Genomic DNA, 17,628 nt, shown 5'->3' on the forward strand with positions numbered 1-17,628 from the left:
CTTTCTGTCAAAGCATCCCTGCTGAACACTCAAGCCTGGAAGACTTGGGCCCCTTCCACACATGCAGAATAATGCACTTTCAATCCACTTTCAATGCACTTTGAAGCTGGATTTTACTGTACAGAATAGCAAAATGCACTTTCAAACAATTGTGAAAGTGGATTGAATGTGCATTATTCTGCACGTGCGGAAGGGGCCAAAGAGTAATTCCACAGCATTGCTTGAGCTCTTGCTTGTGATGGGGTTTGTTTCATAGACTTAGCTAGAATGTGACGTGTGTTGCCTGCCTTTCAGGTGCCCCTGCCCCACACCCTTCCCCTCCCTAGGAGGGAGGCTCTACAACAGAGCTCCAGCCTAACTCCAGTTTCTCCCGCTACGGTCGACCTCACCCTCAAGGTATGTACCACATCCCTCTAAGGGTCATTTTCTTGCATGCAGGGGGAAGAGTTAATGGAGATCTTGCTGGTGGACTTCAGTGGAGAGCCCAATAAGGCAGGTTTTTAAAGCAGGTTTTTTTTAGGAAGACTAAACCAATTCTCATCCCCTCTTAGTTACAAACACTAACATCAGGCAACTGGCTTTTGCCACCCAAATCCCTAGGTATGTAAGTCAGAAGATTATGTAAGATAAAAGTCTTTTGAAGGTAATTGGTCTTCATGCCCCATTGTGAGCACTTGAAAAACTAATTAAATTTGTGGTGCCAGAGGATATTTGATGAAGTAGCTTGTATGTTGATTTGGACATTGTTTTAATTTGGCAGTATGCAATATATATTGGCTAGCGCAGGGGTGTCCAACCCTGGTGCTTCAGATGTTCATGGACTACCATTCCCATCAGCCCCTGCTGCCAGCAGGGGCTGATGGGAATGGTAGTCCATGAACATCTGAAGCGCCAGAGTTGGATATCCCTGCCCTAGCAGATGTGACAAGCATCAGATAGAAGATTGGCAGTGAGGTGGTATGTTTGATAGATTGCTGTATTATACCAGTGGTTGCTGATGTTGTTTCTAATTCCTGGTGTTTGGCCTGTGGCAGATAAGTTGTCTTAATATCAGGAATTCTTGTGTGGGTTGGATCGTGCCTCTCAACACGATCAGTCTCTTGCTGCCTTTGTGTGAGTTTTGGTACTAGTTCTTAGTGCTGTAAATTAGCCAGATGGAGGAACACTTAAGTTTTTATCCCACCTTTTCCTTTAAAAGCTCAGATGTTGACAAGTAAGGCTTTTGCGATTTTCATTTCAAATAGGCATAGTAATGTGGCTTTAGTAGCAGCAGATACAGTGGACCAAATATATAGAAAGGAATGCTCAGAGTGTCTGCAGGCAATTGTTTGCAGGCTAGTGGTCCATTAAAATGGTTTTGTGGCAGATTTAAAAAGATTTCCTCTTGGCCAGAGTACTGTGCGAATGGTACAAAGGGGAGATTTAGCATTGGAAATTCAGAATTTGTGGTCAGTTACCTAGTATAGATGCTGCTTGATAGTAAACTTTAACCTGATTGACAAATTAATGATTTTTTTAATGTGAAGTATTGACTTGGATGTTTAGCTCATTCTACTCATCCTCTGTATCCTGGTATAGTTCATTGCACGTCCATATTCACAGGACCATGTGCTTTTGCATAACTCCCTTCACTGGGCTTCTGTACGAGATGGAATGTGACCCCTCTATTTACTGCTTGCGGGTGGGCTTGATGTCTTTTATTGTCATTAACATGCTTTGTACATAACACTATACAAGTAACAGTGCAATCCTGTATTGGGGGAAGGACGAAAGACTTTGCCCCAGTATTGGCATGAATGCCAGTGTAAGGCCGTTTGCACCAGTGCCCAGGAGCAGTTGCAGTTGTGTGACACCTGGGCGCCATCACTGCTGCGGTTCCAGCACTCTTCCAGTGTAAAAGCCCACACCACTCTGGTGGGGCGTTCCTGGGGGCAGAACTGATTGTAGTTGGCTTTCTGAGCCCTTTCAGCCCGAAACCCCCTCTTTTGCTGGGGTAGACTTATGCCAGCAATAAGGCTTCTCACTGCCATTGGAGGAGGTTGCCTGTTTTCTTGTTGGGCATGGCACTGCAAACCTCTGTGGAAGCAGCAAGGCTGCAACATGCCCAGCCACACCACACACGCACACCCAAACACACCCCACCCCCAAGGACTGGGCTGCCTGTCTCTTAATAGAGTGAGATTAGAGAGTGAAAATATTGAAGAGTTAAACAAATGTGCCAGAAGACATCATCTCTACAGTTCTGAAAACTACCTTTAAAGTAGAAGTGCATAACTTCAACAAAACTTTCACTGATCAAGGTGTTATGCAGCCATAAGTGTTGCTGTGATAAACTAATGTACATTGCATAACTGTGTGATAGTCTCAGGAACCATTTTGAATTCTTGGAATAAGGTACTAGGAAGTATGTGCTTAACTGGCTAGTGTGAAGGTAAAGTTCCCATTCATTACAGAAAAGCAAAACATTAGGAATCTACTGAGTAGGCAGAAACCTACAGAAATCTCTGTTTTTTAAAGAGTCTATGGGAGGGTAGTATCCAAATGCATTGGTATGGATTCCAATCCCTCTTCTTTCTCTCAGATATTAATTGGAGTTTGTTTGGTCTACAGTGTAGATGTTGTTCCTTCTCTGTGGAAGCTTGGACAATTTACATATAGAGAAATTATTTTGCTAAAGTTACAGACCAAATTTTTTTGAAAGTTAACTCTCAGTCCAGTAGTATATTATGAGAACGTCCTTCACAAACAAAACCTAATTTTTGCTGTCTCTAGTTCCTACAGGATGGTTGCTTGCAGTATGCTTTGTAGCTACTACAAAATAGTTGAAAACTCTTGAAAACTTGAGAGTTGATATTAAATGAATGTAGATAAGTATGTAATCTTACTGATCAAATGTGTCATTAACCATTCTATGGTTTGGAATTCAAAGAGTTGGGAGACACACTAAAACCACCCTTCAAAAATCAGTAACAGGAGTATCTGTAGTCATCCAGAGCAGGGGAGAAGACCAAGACAAATTACAGATGTTAAATTACATAATGTATATTAATACAGTGGGTTATACAGAGCTTGTGCACTACTCAGTACCGCTCAGAGGGATTTAGAACATCCATAGCAGACACTCGAAGGGCTGAAGTATTCAAAATCATACGGAGGACTAACAAGCAATCTAAAATTAAGGACAATTTCAAGTCAAAGCCTCAGTTGAGTTCTAGCATACTTGTCCAAGAAACGTAAGAACTCAAGCCCATTTTTTTGTTTTTGCTACTTGGCAAATTTAAGAACAGTAAATGTGGTATAGAAAGAAAAGGTTAGGTTATTTTGGTCAGCATACGGAGTAGAACTGGGCCAAAAGCACTGAAAATTGTATATAGGTAGGCCTGTGATGTTCCAGTCTGAAACTGCATACTTGCATTGAGTGAACTGTCTTACTAACATCATTTAACCCGTTATATTTCTGAGTTACACTTCTAACAAATGGTTTTTATAGAACACACTAAAGATTCACACGTGGACTTGATTTTTACTTCACTTGACTGTACTTGTCTGTTCTGGTTTGCAAATTCTAAGCCAATTTCATGTTGGGAATTTTCAGAGCAGTTAGCTTTCCCAGGCAGCTCACTAGAGAAGAGGATACGATCTAGAGTGGGCTGATATGAAAATGAGTGAAGAAGCCAAACATACAAAGTGCTTGCCCTAACGCTGTCTCTTTTTCTGACCAGATGGAGTCTGCTCGCAAAGCCTGGGAGAATTCACCAAATGTGGGGGAGAAGAATTCACCAGTTACTTCGACGGCACCTCCTATTGCTGGTGGCAGCAGCAGTGGTGGGGGAGGCGGGAGCAGCAGCAGTGGACCAACCAGTGGCACATACAGCTCTTTCTCAAGTGCATCAATGCCTCCCATTCCTGTGGCTTCTGTTACACCTACAACGTCACTGTCAGGTATTTTTCTTTAGATAATGTCTGGCGAACTGTTTGACCACGTAATCTTGTTGAGTCTGCTGTCTTCCTCTAATTGGCAGTATGAACCTATTGTGCAGGCTGGGGGGTCTATGAGAAATTGTAAATCCCACTCTCATCCCTTCCCTCCATTTCTCTTTCCAGGTGTTTGTAAGTTCCTAGGAGACTGAGCAGCGTAATTCTTCTTTCTCCCTGCCTCTTTGACTTGTATTCTTGGAGTGTATTCAGTTTTCGTGAGACTGGTTTTAGGCTTATGTTTTGTAGTTCATTCACAAAGTCATATCATTCTCCATACTTAGCAAGTCCCCAAAGTAGATGTAGACTCCTACTTTTCTGCTGATGGCCAGCTTTGTTGCTTCTGTGATTTGAAGGCACACCTCGTCGCTGTTTAAATATAGTGATTCTAAATAAAATATATGTCAATGTATGTTCTGGTTTTGCTGGCAAACATTGAAGACATCTTAATATTCAGCATCTTAAGCTGTGGCAGGGGTTTTATAAACTATGTACTAAAAACACACCCTGTACTGGATAGCCCCGGCTCTCCTGATCTCTATTAACTACAGAGGAACATTTTACAGAACCAAATATTGGAAAGAAATAGGGTATTTAGTTTACAGTTAAATTAGGAAAATCATGTCCACAAATGCAGTATGGATTGTAGAGAAGTTCAACATGATAGTACAGTTAGTGTTTATCTAATATTGCTTCTTGTTGAGTGATATTCTGTTTAATTTAAGCAAAAAAATTATTGGTGTTTAATATTCAGAATTGGGCACAACATTCAGTTGTGGGGTTTTTTTTAAAAAAAATGGTCCAGGTCCTATAGCTCATAAAGCATGTTGAAGAGCTATTTGAGCTAAAACAGATTGTCTTATCAGCTGTGGGAGATACTACAGAGAAAACAGAATAATGATTTGGCTGTATGTTAGTGGTACATGCATCCTCAGTAGCAGTTTTATTCATTATTGCTTACTGCTAGTATTGATGGGGATCTTGCTTGATGAAGCTTAGTCTTCCACCAGGTTTTGGGGAAAGTGGTCTTCCAACAGGGGAGCATCTGCCATGAATGTCAACAGATGCATCTGTCAGATAGACATGTGACCCGTCATCTTGCCAACTATATATATAACTATATACAGAATTTATATGTAAAGAATTTGTATGTTAAGCCCCTTAGCTAAATACCTCTGTGAAAGTGATAAATATTTTAATTTAGCATTTTTTAATTTTTTTACTTAATATAAGTTAATTGTTTGACTGACCTGCTGGAACCTTCTGGCTTTCAGTTATAGCCACTGACCCATTGCGTTGCCGATGCTTTCTTTCTAGGAGCTGGAACATACACTACATCTTCGCTGAGTACAAAAACAACCAGCACCTCTGACCCACCAAACATCTGTAAAGTGAAACCACAGCAGCTACAGACAAGTAACTTGGCATCTGCCAGCCACTTTTCACAGCTGAGTTGTATGCCATCCCTCATTGCCCAGCAGCAGCAGAGTCCACAGGTCTACGTGTCCCAGTCAGCAGCAGGTAAATGGGGTCAGGTGGAGTATGTGTTGTACCTGGGCATAGGATCGTGTTCTCTTTGTTTAATGAGACAAACAGTAAGCTCAGTGTCACTTGAAAGCATGCCTTCATGTCTTTTCTTAATCAAGAAAGCCAAACTTTTTTGAGGGCATTGTTGCAATCTGTTCTTTACGTATAATAGTTTATTTAAATGTTCTAGTATTAAAAATAACGCGTTTCTTTTTTAAAAAAATTAAACATAGAGATGATACTGTTCCAGTCCCCACTGCAAGTTGGCAGCAAAACAAATGGGTCAACATTTAGGCCAATTGATATGCCTTTCTGTTCTAGATGTAATTCAGGCACCACTTGACTGTTTAACTTTATGTTATGGTTCCATAGCTCAGATTCCTGCTTTCTATATGGATACAAGCCATCTGTTTAACACCCAGCATGCACGTCTAGCTCCCCCTTCATTGGCTCAACAGCAAGGATTTCAACCAGGACTTTCACAGGTACTTTGAGAGAGTTGATTACCGGTTCGCCTGTAAGCTAATTAAAAATACTTGGCAGCATGATTGCCTTTGTATACAACTGAAGAACTTTTTTCTCACTGTCCAACTCAGGGTTTGACTGCTCTCTGAACAGCCAAACCAGTAAGAGGTGGCTACAGCAGTTGGCCCAAAGTGGAGCACTCTTAGCAATATGTGCAAAGCGGAGGAGGCACGTTCAAGCTGATCAGCTCTTACAACTTGTTCTAGCACTTGGTTCCTGGATGCTATTGGTCAAGCATAGACACTGTGGAGGCTTCCAAGTGGCTAGTGAGATGGAATGGGGGGCGGGGGGCGGGTAGCTTACTTGCTACGCATGTTAAGACTCTAAGGTTTGCTCTTCAATTAAGGATGCCTGGTAATAGGCTGAGAAATATCTCAGTCCTCTGAGCTGCTCTCTGTGCTGACTAGGCAGCATGGGTTAGATGGGTCACTGTCTGATTTGATGTAAGGCATTGTCATATGTTCATTTATGTTGGCCCCAGGTATTCAGATCTTTGTCTTCCTTACAGCCCACTTCAGTTCAGCAGATACCAATCCCGATATATGCTCCTCTGCAAGGGCAGCATCAAGCCCAACTGGGTTTAGGAGCTGCACCTGCTGTTTCCCAGGCTCAGGAATTGTTTAATTCTTCCTTGCAACCTTATAGGTAAGCATTTTAACAGATCAGAAGCCCTTTGTAGTTATGCTGCAGAGACTACAGAAGCATCCTAATTCTTTGACTTTTATAGGAGCTTGTGAACTGCATGTGTGGATAGCGCTATGGTTGCTGTTTTACCTTTTGCCTATTGCTCTCTCAAATGCGTCTGCACAGTGCTTGTGTAATGCGGCACTTGTGTTCATTGGTGCAAGAGTTGCGTGCTAAAATGTTTTGTGTCCAGGAGGCCCCATTCCAAAGTTGCTTTAAAATAAGCCTTTTAGAAACCATTGGGGAGGAGGAGAAAATCCCTCTCATGTGCTGGCTGAGGGGATCCCAACCCTTCTGATGTCCCTTGGAACATCCATGTTGTTCTGTTATTTAATTTAGAGAAAGCAAAGGCTATATCACAATGTATGTTTGCATTTGTAAACAAAAAAACCACTCTCCAAAACCTCCCTCTCCACAGTTGTCAAAGCTTTTAGCTGCTTAAGTGACTGCTGGTTTAATTTTATACACAAATCTGAAAGATATTCAATATCTATCTAAGCCTTTCCTCAGATTATGGAAAGGGAATTGTTCAAAATATGTAAAGAATTTTTAAACAAAATCTCCAATGCCATAAATGAGTTCTTTGCTTGTTTGTAAAGAATGTACATTGAATGTGATTTGTGAAATACCGTCCCTCTGAGATTCACGAGCTCCAGGCTACCATCAATAGCAGTTTCTTCTGTTGCTCCAGAGAAAAGCACTTGAAATAATGCCAACAATTTTTAAAGTCTCTAAGAAGCTCTGCGTTGCATCTTTATATTCAGTGAGCAAGTTGGAATAACTGTTTGGCATCAGTTGAAAACTTTTATCAGCTAGTGTTCTGTAACTGTTGAGTGAATGGCTTTTACTTATACTGACTATTCATTAACAGTGTATATGATGCGTTCTTCATGCAATTCAGGCTTATGAAACTCAAATCGGTTAAAACCTAAGCACACATTAAAAATTAACCACTATTATATTCAGAGAAGCAACCAAAGCAAACCCTAAAATTAAATACCTGGTTGATTTAAGCTTTCACCTGCTAGCAAAAGCATCATTGTTTAACAGTTATTAGATAACTCATGCAGGCTTACCTTATTTTGCAGATCCCAGCAAGCATTCATGCAGAGTGGTCTGTCTCAGCCATCACCGGTGGTTCTTTCTGGCACAGCCTTGCACAATTTCCCAACCGTACAGCATCAGGAGCTAGCCAAGGCACAGTCCAGCCTTGCCTTTCAGCAGCCGTCAAATACTCAGCCAATCCCTATCCTATATGAGCATCAGCTGGGCCAGGCTTCGGGACTGGGAGGTTCCCAGCTTATCGATACACATCTGCTCCAGGTTAGAGAGTGCTGAGGAGTCCGGGCCTTTGGCGCTTTGATGCAACCCAGTCAAATGTTTTGGGGGGTTGTGCTGTTTCGAAATTCAATTCTGGGTTTTGCAAAATGGCAGCAGGTCCTCACTGTGCATGGTGTGTAATGTGAAACAAGATCTCTCCTCAGCCTCTGTAATTATATTCCAGCTCAGTACTGTAAGGAAGGGCTGTAAATGTTCGGTTCTCCCCTGAGCGGGAGGACATCTTATGGGTGGTTCCCATTGTCCCATTGGGGAGGCATGAAATGGCTTTTTTCCTCTTCCTGTTGGGAGGAACTGCCCCCAGGACCTCAGTCTGTTTCCTGCCTCCAAGGAAAGAGCATGGGCTTTGTTCCACATTACTTTTGGTGGAGAGGGATGCCAGGTGCCTACGGACTGCCATACTGACAACTTTGCCAGTTTGTATTAAGAGGCCTTTGTAGCTATTTGTGACTTTGCTGTCACCATATGTGGTGTTTCCACATCAACTGATGTCTGTTTTAGGTATCATATTGTTGAACCCTGAAAGAACAAATGGGCAGCTGCTGCTGGAGTTTGTGAATGGATTCCCAGCTCCACAGCAAAGAGGACAGGAAAGGTTGATTCAATAAGATCTTGCAGTTCAGAAGTGATTTTGGCTGCAGCATAGGAGCTTTAAACCCAGTTATGATGAGTCCATGGCCACTCTACTGTGGTCCTAATTTTCCATTATAAATTACAGAAAATAATGGAAAACACCTGAGAAGGTTCTCTGTTTTATGATTGATGGTGTCACGTTTGGTGTCATATGTCATGTTTGTTTTTATATACAAAATCAACTCTTTCAAAGACTTGCTCTTAAGTAACATTTTGTATATATGATTTCTTTCGTATATGTGGCTTTTCCAAATGTAAAATGTGTAGATAAAGAGAATGATTAAATAGGAAAGGCCATACCATTGTTCTTTTCTTCAAATTAAATCAACGGTACCTAGTTAGTCACCTACAAAATATCAACCTCTCTTTTCCTCAGGCCAGAGCTACTCTTACCCAGGCCTCAAATTTATATTCTGGACAGGTTCAGCAACCAGGACAGACCAGCTTCTATAATACTGCACAGTCTCCCAGCGCTCTCCAGCAGGTAAACTATGGCACGGTAAATTGACTTCAATTGTATCTAATTTGTGTACGTTGTGTGTTGTGTCATGGCCTCTTGACAAGAGACTATCCTTCGGAAAGCAAAGTTCATGTGATTTTATGACTAGTTATACCATAACTGGTAGCAACATAAAACATTTTTTTAAATTCATTGTAGTTATCTTCTAACTACTGATGTGTTTGAACAGACCTTTTTAGCATGGTGATTCTGATTTCAGGAGTGTGCCTCAAAACACGATATTCTCTTGACAAGAGACCGCTGTCGTATTTTTGTCTGCTGCAGTTACTTTTATTATTTTAGCAGTCAGAGTTTCCAGTGAGATTGATAGCAATTCAGAGTTCACTTGTGCTTAGCTTGTTCTTTTAAATAATCCAGTGTTTCAGCCTATAGCTCTTGTGCAGGGAGCCCAGGGTACCATGTGACTGTGAAAGCAGTCTACTTACTACTGATGGTACACATCTGAACATCAGCTGGAAAATGGTACTGGTCTGTAAGCTGCTTTACAGAGCATGGCCCACCAGGCATTTCTCCTGCACTGAGAGCTGTTGAATTGAAGGAGGTTGCAGATGAGCTCTGGTGGGCTATTGCACCAATCCTGTTGACTGCAGCATGTGTGCTAGCTGATAGGCTTCCAGGGTAGGGTAGGGAGTCAGTGAAGACCCTTTATGGTCATCAGTCAGGCTGGCCATATATTACATCTGAACTCCAGTGCAATTCTTCCTGGGTTGAAATCACACAAATAATTGCTGAATTTTGACATTTTTTCCAAATGGAAAAATTATAATTTTCTGTTCGTAAATATTGAGCGATGAAGGGCAACAAAATTGTGTTAAAAACTGTGTCCGGTTTCATCTTGCTTTCTAAATAGTCAGAATGGGCCCAGGTTTTCCCAGGTTTTCCTCTGCAACTCCAAAAGGTTTAAACTTGAGTGTTTTGTAAAAATGACAGCTTTCATTTCATTATGAATGTATTGGTATGGCTTGTTTTAAAATTGATAACTTAATGATGCATTTTAATGATTTTATAGTAATGTATGTTTAACCTTGCGAGCAAAGTTAAGCTAGGCCCTAGGAAAAGCCCCATGTACATTCTATAAATAAAGCATTAATTAAAGCATTTGTGAGTCTGATGCGTCAGCTGTCTTGTGTTTCTATCCAGATGACAGTACCTATACCAGGGTCACAACTTTCCTTGCCCAACTTTGGATCAGCAGGCCAGCCTTTGATTGCTCTTCCACAGTCTATTCAACCTCCACTGCAGCACACACCACCACAGCCTCCGGCTCAGAGCCTGAGTCGGCAAGCACAAGTCGGGCAGCCTTTCAGGGGGCTCATTCCCGCTGGAACTCAGCACAGCATTATAACTGGGAAGGTGAGCACACATAATCTCACTGTATAGAACCGATGTGAATTCATGCATGTGGTATCCAGCATGGTGAATTGGTATAGTCTTTAGTCTGTTGCAGGGATCTGCAACCTGCGGCTCTCCAGATGTTCATGGACTACAAATCCCATCAGCCCCTGCCAGCATGGCCAGTTGAACATCTGGAGAGCCGCAGGTTGCAGACCCGTGGTCTATTGGAATTGACATCCTATTAGTAAAGAGCATCAAATGGAGAAGGTAGCAGAGTGATGGAATTAGAATTCAGTGGTAAGAGTTTTTACTGTGTGGTATAGTCTCATGGCTAATGCTGTTCCACTTGACCATTATCACTTGCAGAGATGCTGGTGAAGTTTACGAATGGTCCATTCCTAATGCTAATTTATGTGCTCCTAATACTTGTTTATGTTATTTGCTTACTTGAGTATACACACGTTGTCATTAACGAGACATGAGTCAAAGAGATGCCCTGCTTTGGAGCCTGTGGCAGATAACCGAGGTCAGTAACCATTTGCTGGGGCATTCTCAGATGACAGTGGATTACTAATTATTCAGTATTGTACTCTAGATTAGAAACTGTCCCTCCTTCCTGGGAGCTGAAATGGACCTGAATTTTTGCAGTCATACTGTCAGTTACTGAGCACTGGCTTGGTTATATCTGCAGCCCAGCATTCTAATCAGGAAGCCCAGAAAAGTTGCATGCCCAAAAAGCAAGATGTTTTTCGCCCAATTATTCTCCTTACAAATGCACTTGCATCATGTTGTGAGGGAAGGGTTTTGTGTGTGTGTGTGGGGGGGGGGGGGGGTGTTTTGTTTCTGTTCGTGCTTGTTTAGAAAAATGGTTGGCCAAGGGGGGTACTTTATCAATCAAGCCAAGCCCTCCAGTCATTTCAACAATTTTGCATCCCTTCCTAAACAGTGGAACACAACATAGATGGAATGAGTGTGTAGAGCGGATTCTTAGGCAGTGTGCTACTGACTGTCCACTTCTGTGTTGCAGTTCCCAAGTGACATTATTTGGAATGTGTGTGACTCAAACGTTGTAACATACCCTCTATTTAAAAAGCAAATAGGCCTGCAATTTTTCCCATGTTCCATTGTGTGCAGAGGAAGCTCTTTGTTGACTAAATATAATGAATTCCGTGTTGGGGCAGTGGGTCACCGGGTATTAGCTACCTAATTCGCCTCTCCTGTTTTGCACTGTGAACCCCAGTTATATATGTTAAAAGTATACTGACAGATAATGATAGAAGCACCATTGGAGGAGAGAGACTGTGTGGCTCATGTTGTTCACTCATCCCTCTAAAGGGCCAAATGAATGCTGGACCACAGAACTGAATTACTAGTTAGTGGCCACAGACCTGCCAGAACTAGGTCCCCCTGATTTCTGTGGGAGGACCCTAAGTGCACGATTTGCTCTTGTTTTTATTGAAATTCACAGGAGCTAACTCTAAGTGGATTGTTGAACTCTAAGTGGATTGTGACCTATCTGTTTAGACCACTCAAATTCTTTTTGTTTTGTATTTTATTTATTTGGGAGTTATTTGGGTATCAAGAAAGAACAAGAACTGTTTGCCTGGGCTTGAAATATTTGATTCATTTGTCTCTCTTAACAGAGGGATTGGAATTTGTTCAAATAAATAAATGATTCTTTTATTCAGAAATTTGATTAGCTAGAATGTTTCTAGGTCAGCTTTTATGTTGTAATAACGTCCTCGTAATGATGGGCTCTCTTAATAAGTGAACTCTTTGTGTTTGACTGTATATATGGTCTTTGAAGCCGATCTTGATTAAATCATTTTTCTTGTTTTCGTCAGATGTCAGAAATGGACCTGAAGGCCTTTGGAAGTGGCATTGATGTTAAACCAGGCACACCTCCGGTTACCGGAAGAAGTACCACTCCAACTTCCAGTCCCTTCAGGTACACAAATATTTTAAAACTAGTTGGCATTGTGGACATAGGATGGAGCCCAGTTAAAATGTCCAAGTCCTGAATTGAACATTAGGATGCCCTTATGACAGAAATGGTGTAGTAATTAGCAGCTAAGGGAGCCCCATGGCGCAGACTGGTATGCTGTAGTACTGCAGTCGAAGCTCTGCTCATGACCTCAGTTTGATCCAGCTGGGAAGTTGGTTTCAGGTTGACTCAGCCTTCCATCCTTCCAAGGTTGATAAAATGAGTACCCAGTTTGCTGGGGGTAAAGTGCAGATGACTGGGGAAGGCAGTGACAAACCACCCCGTTCCAGACATCACCCCATGGGTCACTAATGGCCCGGTGCTTGGTCTACCTTTATCATACATTTAAGGCAATTGTATGGGGGTGGGAGACAAAGTGTAATTTAAAAATTTAATCACCTGTGCAGAATTCTAGCCTGGAAACCACTCTAGACCGTTTTGCCTATTTAACATCTTTGCTTATTTAAAAAAAAATTGTTAAAGATACATGGAGAAAATCAGGTTAGACAGGAATTGGTTGGTTGACTTAAACGTGTACATTTTACATCATAGCCATAGCATTGTACATTTTAAGAATGTCCTTAGTAGGAATTCTGTCCTCCTTGGCCATCAGATAGTTCAGATTTTTGATTGGGGGTTTTGGAAGGGGCTGGAGGGCTGAACTGTCTGAATTTCTGTGCATTGTTATGGGAAAGGGGACATATTTGGAAACGGAGGGCAATTTATTTTGCAGGAAATATGAAGACAGAATGGCTACGCACTTGTCCAATTCCCATTTATTTCAGCACAGCTTGCACAGGTGTGTTTCCTCAGGATTGTGATTCCAGATATGTGACAATGATAACAGGCAGTTTGAGTATGGTTGGAGATTGTGTGCTGGCACTAGAAACATTTCTTTATATTAAGATGCGGATGCTGTAGAACATCTTGTTTTCATTTTACTGCATATACATATATTTGTTCATATAGTCACAATAGCGAGTCCAGATTGAACCCTTAATATTACCTGGATGAAGACTGTGAATAAAGTTGTTCAAACACAACTCCAGCAAAGCAAAAGGGAATAACTTACTAATACAATGTAATATTTTGGTGTAACGATTGGCAGAGTGTGCTTGTGGCTGAGTCTCATACATCAGGTTTCATATTACAAAAAAGTGAGAATGGAGAATCTGCTTCCTTTGGAAACCGGAGGAAAATTGTCTTTGTAACACTGTTTGGAATGTTTATCTCTGTTGGAACGTAAAATTGGAAGGGGGCCACCAAACATAGCCATTGGCCAGGATATGCAGAGCTGCTTGGGCCAAGGGACTTGCATGCCTGCACTAGAATTTTAGACAGGAACTCTGACAATGGGGGCCAACTGCATACTGCTTTTGAGACTTCTGACAGTTCACAAGCAGTTTCTTGTGGGAGAAGTAGGGGCTGTTTTTAAAAAAGCTAACACTGGACCCCCCCCCCCCCAATCATCAGAGCAAGCTTGACCACTCTTTGTTTGGGGGCCATTGTGGTAGCAAAGTTCAGGAGTGAAATTTTGAAAGCATATCAAATGTTGAATCAGCAGAAGTCAACCCTGTGCAGTGATGTCTAATTGCGCAAGGGCTGTGTTGAGGTTCCTAAAGTCTCAATGTTGTGTGGGAAGCTTAAAAGGCACATAAGTCCAAAATGCCCAAGAGCATTTTGACGTAGTTACAAGTAAGCCTCGCTTTGGCAAGACTAAGAACATTTAGCCCTGTGAATAACCCAGCCAAAATAGTTCAGTAGCTTAGCAAGTTGAAATCTCAGTATCACACAGGGGGCCTTTGCTGGATGGTATCCTGTGGCCAGCAGGAAACAAAAGCTTTCTTCTTCATGAAGAAAAAAGATAATCATATGTGTGGAGTATATGGAAATTCTAGATCTGGGGCTCTGTGCATTTATAACCACTGTTTGCCTAGGTCAAAATATTTGTGCCTAAAGAAACAATTTCTTGTGGCCAGGAAGAGGTGAGCAGTTCTCATAAAAATAAGAACATAAACTGCTGTACAGGTTGTGACCCCAGTTAATTGGCAGTCTAATATTTGACTAGCTTAAAAAGGTCCAGTGTTGCGAGAAGCGATGTGAGCCCTTCTGTAGGCATTGGCCTACTTATTGTATTGCATCATGATGTCAGGACAGGTGGTTTCCTCTGTTCCTATTCTGCCACATGTGGCTGCAAGTACTGTTCTGCTAAGAAAAGGACTGAAACACAGAAAAATCTGTGTGCTCTAAATGCAAGCATCTCCAAATGCAAGAATCTCAGGATTCAGGAAACAACCGGTAATGCAGGGTTCAGGAAACAATCACAAGTGCCAGGAAACAGGGACTGCTGTGAGTTCCTTTGTGCTAGGTAGAGTTGCTTGAATGAGAAGAGGGATTTTGAGGGTGATAACTTGTACTAATTAGCATGCCTCTCCATCTCTTGAAATTCAGATAAACATATACTTTTGTATGTCTGAGCATTAAGTGGCCAATGAACTGAACAGCCCCTTTTCTCAGTTAATTAAATGCCCAACCCTGCTTATGAAGAGTGACCACTGTACATTCTCTGGTCTTTAAATTGACACTGTGAGCCTTTTATATAACAAGCAAAAACTGGCACTAGGTTCGCTCAAAGAAATTTCTGCATGCAGGAAGTCTGCATACATACTCATCTGAAAGCAGGAGAAGTAACAGTATTGCCTGTCTTCCCATTGGGTGGCAGTAGGCAGTTAAAGCTAGTTTTAAAGGGGTGGTAATTAAAGTTAATGTTAAAAGATATTTACTTCATACCAATATAAAATGAACCATTAGCTTCTTTGAGTTTGGATGGGCTGCAAAACAGCATTTACTAAGCAATACCTGTTTTTTCTTCTAGATGCAGGGAGTACATAGGAACATTGTAAGCATCCCGAGCGTAATATCTAACATATTAACTCATTGAATTGTTTTCTCTTTAAGGGCTTCTTCTACAAGTCCGAACAGTCAGTCCAATAAAATGAATACCATTGTCTACCAGAAGCAGTTTCAGTCAGCCACTGTGAGAATGGCGCAGCCCTTTCCTCCTCAGTTCGCACCCCAGGTGGGCAGCAAATGGCTTTTTGCCAGAAGGCCGGAGTTCTTTGTGTGTGTGCGCGTGTGTGTGTGTGTGGCTGTATAGCTCAGTTTTGTTTTAAAAGGAAAGTCCCTAAGTTGACTAATACCTATCAGATAATCAATTAACTGCACTTTCTGCAGTTAAAATCTAATTCGTATCACCATCCTGGTATCTCAGTGAAGGTACTTTTGCTTTCAGTAAACATCTACACTGCTTAAGTGGAAAAATTGAACAGGTGGGAGGCTGGCGGGTGATCACTGGCTCCTCTGCGCCGATCTCACTACAATTCAGGATCAAACGTTTTGAAGAGGGGAGGGAGTGAAGTGAGCGAAGGGTTGAAGGGTCCCAGTGCCTACCTTAAGACAGATGCTGAGGACACAATCTGCCAGGAATGTCTCCTGTGGAAAGTCCAATGAAATGAACAGAAATCCTGCAAAAGTTTGTCTCCCTCTGCTCATTTAATTGGGCTTGAACAGAAGTTCCTGGGGAATTATGTGCCCTGAGCAAATTACCTGAAATGCAGCTTTGCAGCAGATGTCCAAATGTCAGAAATAATTTCCTTTTTTTTTTTTTGCGGAGCATTAAAAGTGGCAGTGAATCCAGAGTGCATACCGCAGTTGCGGTAAATGAACTAATAGAGAGAGATGACGTATAAGCTTCCAACACAGGTAGAGGTGTTGCACTTCAAATGTGAAGGTGCTGGACTTTGTTGGGAAGGACTCTTCTATTTTCTACCAGTTTCTGCCTCTTAACATATATCTGAGCATGCTGTCCTTTAATTTGCCCTGACCTTTTGCCTTTTCCTCCCCTTTGGCCTTTGATGTGCTATGGCGATTTTTAAGCACAATCCCCTCTTTTAGGATTTCCCCCCCTTACAATTCTGTGAGCATGGCCTGTCACAAAACAGAATGCACCCACGGCATTGATAACAGGCATGCTCCCTGCCCCCAGATAAGCCACCGTGTGATCGGGTTGGCAGATTGCTAACGGCTAAATGTCTCTCTTTTTTGTTGTTCTTTTTTTTCCACCACTTAGATCCTCTCTCAGCCTAACCTGGTCCCTCCATTGGTAAGAGCCCCACATACTAACACCTTCCCAGCACCCGTTCAGAGGCCGCCAATGGCACTGGCTAGCCAGATGCCACCTCAGATGACCACAGGCCTTATGAGCCACCCTCGTTTGCCACATGTGGCCAGGGGTCCTTGTGGATCACTCTCTGGAATCAGAGGCAATCAGGTCCAGGCTGCGATGAAGGCTGAACAAGACATGAAGGTTAGTATTTTTTGGTCAGCCACGCTGTGTTAACCACAGTTCAGACTTGACTTGCAAGGCAAGATTCTGGTTGCTAAAGATGCCACTGGGCCCTTCAGATATCCTTTGCTGCAGTGGCCAGAGAAACAAAGTAAAATCTTGCTACTACAGAAAGTACCTTTCGTCATAGTTGAGTTTTAGAAGATGGCTAGACCCTAATGGACTCTACTAAACTTCCAGTGGTTGGTTAGGATTTTTTCCCCCTGCTGTTTTTGGGAGCTTTCTACCAAACTTTCCTTTTGTGCCAACCTTGTGGATGTGAACAGAAGCCACATTTAAATCCTGTACGGAGCACTGCTTCCATTCCCTGAGCCTCCCTTGACTTTGATGCAATGCCCTAGGCCCGCTCACCCAAGTAGTTGCTGCATTTCATGGCATAACATTGTTTGAAAAGCACTCGGGGACCCTTCTGTGTGAATGAAGTTGCTGTGACCTCAGAACCTGTGTGGGGATGCCATGCGATCGAAGAAAAACTGAAATAAGTAACTCAGTCTATTGCTAGCAAAGGCAGGATTTCCATAGTAGTTTTTATTATATTAACTTGCAATCATTGGACTTGTAGAAATCCAAAGAGCTAGTCACTGTAGTAGCTAGATGACTGACTAGGACCAGGGAGAACCAGGTTCAAAATCCCACTAAGTCTTGTAGCTCCTTGGTTGACCTTGGACCAAATATACACTCTCAGTTGAATCTACCTCTGAC

At 42.1% G+C, this 17,628-nt stretch overlaps 1 protein-coding gene across 11 annotated transcripts in view; it reads left to right on the plus strand.

Annotated features, from left to right (window-relative positions):
• PRRC2C (proline rich coiled-coil 2C) overlaps nucleotides 1-17,628 on the plus strand; it is a 76,702-nt gene that overhangs the window by 53,697 nt on the left and 5,377 nt on the right. The window contains exons 24-35 of one of the 11 annotated variants that reach the window (XM_048498610.1): nucleotides 295-396; nucleotides 3,723-3,942; nucleotides 5,293-5,496; nucleotides 5,875-5,987; nucleotides 6,536-6,672; nucleotides 7,800-8,034; nucleotides 9,059-9,181; nucleotides 10,343-10,555; nucleotides 12,382-12,485; nucleotides 13,255-13,320; nucleotides 15,480-15,600; nucleotides 16,651-16,887. In XM_048498610.1, the coding sequence (XP_048354567.1) occupies nucleotides 295-396; nucleotides 3,723-3,942; nucleotides 5,293-5,496; nucleotides 5,875-5,987; nucleotides 6,536-6,672; nucleotides 7,800-8,034; nucleotides 9,059-9,181; nucleotides 10,343-10,555; nucleotides 12,382-12,485; nucleotides 13,255-13,320; nucleotides 15,480-15,600; nucleotides 16,651-16,887 (1,875 nt within the window). The remainder of the gene's footprint in view (nucleotides 1-294; nucleotides 397-3,722; nucleotides 3,943-5,292; nucleotides 5,497-5,874; nucleotides 5,988-6,535; nucleotides 6,673-7,799; nucleotides 8,035-9,058; nucleotides 9,182-10,342; nucleotides 10,556-12,381; nucleotides 12,486-13,254; nucleotides 13,321-15,479; nucleotides 15,601-16,650; nucleotides 16,888-17,628) is intronic. The other 10 variants (XM_048498611.1, XM_048498612.1, XM_048498613.1 and 7 more) reach the window with 10 other exon arrangements.

The sequence above is a fragment of the Sphaerodactylus townsendi genome, linkage group LG05, assembly GCF_021028975.2.
Source record: "Sphaerodactylus townsendi isolate TG3544 linkage group LG05, MPM_Stown_v2.3, whole genome shotgun sequence".
NCBI classification, from domain to species: domain Eukaryota; kingdom Metazoa; phylum Chordata; class Lepidosauria; order Squamata; family Sphaerodactylidae; genus Sphaerodactylus; species Sphaerodactylus townsendi.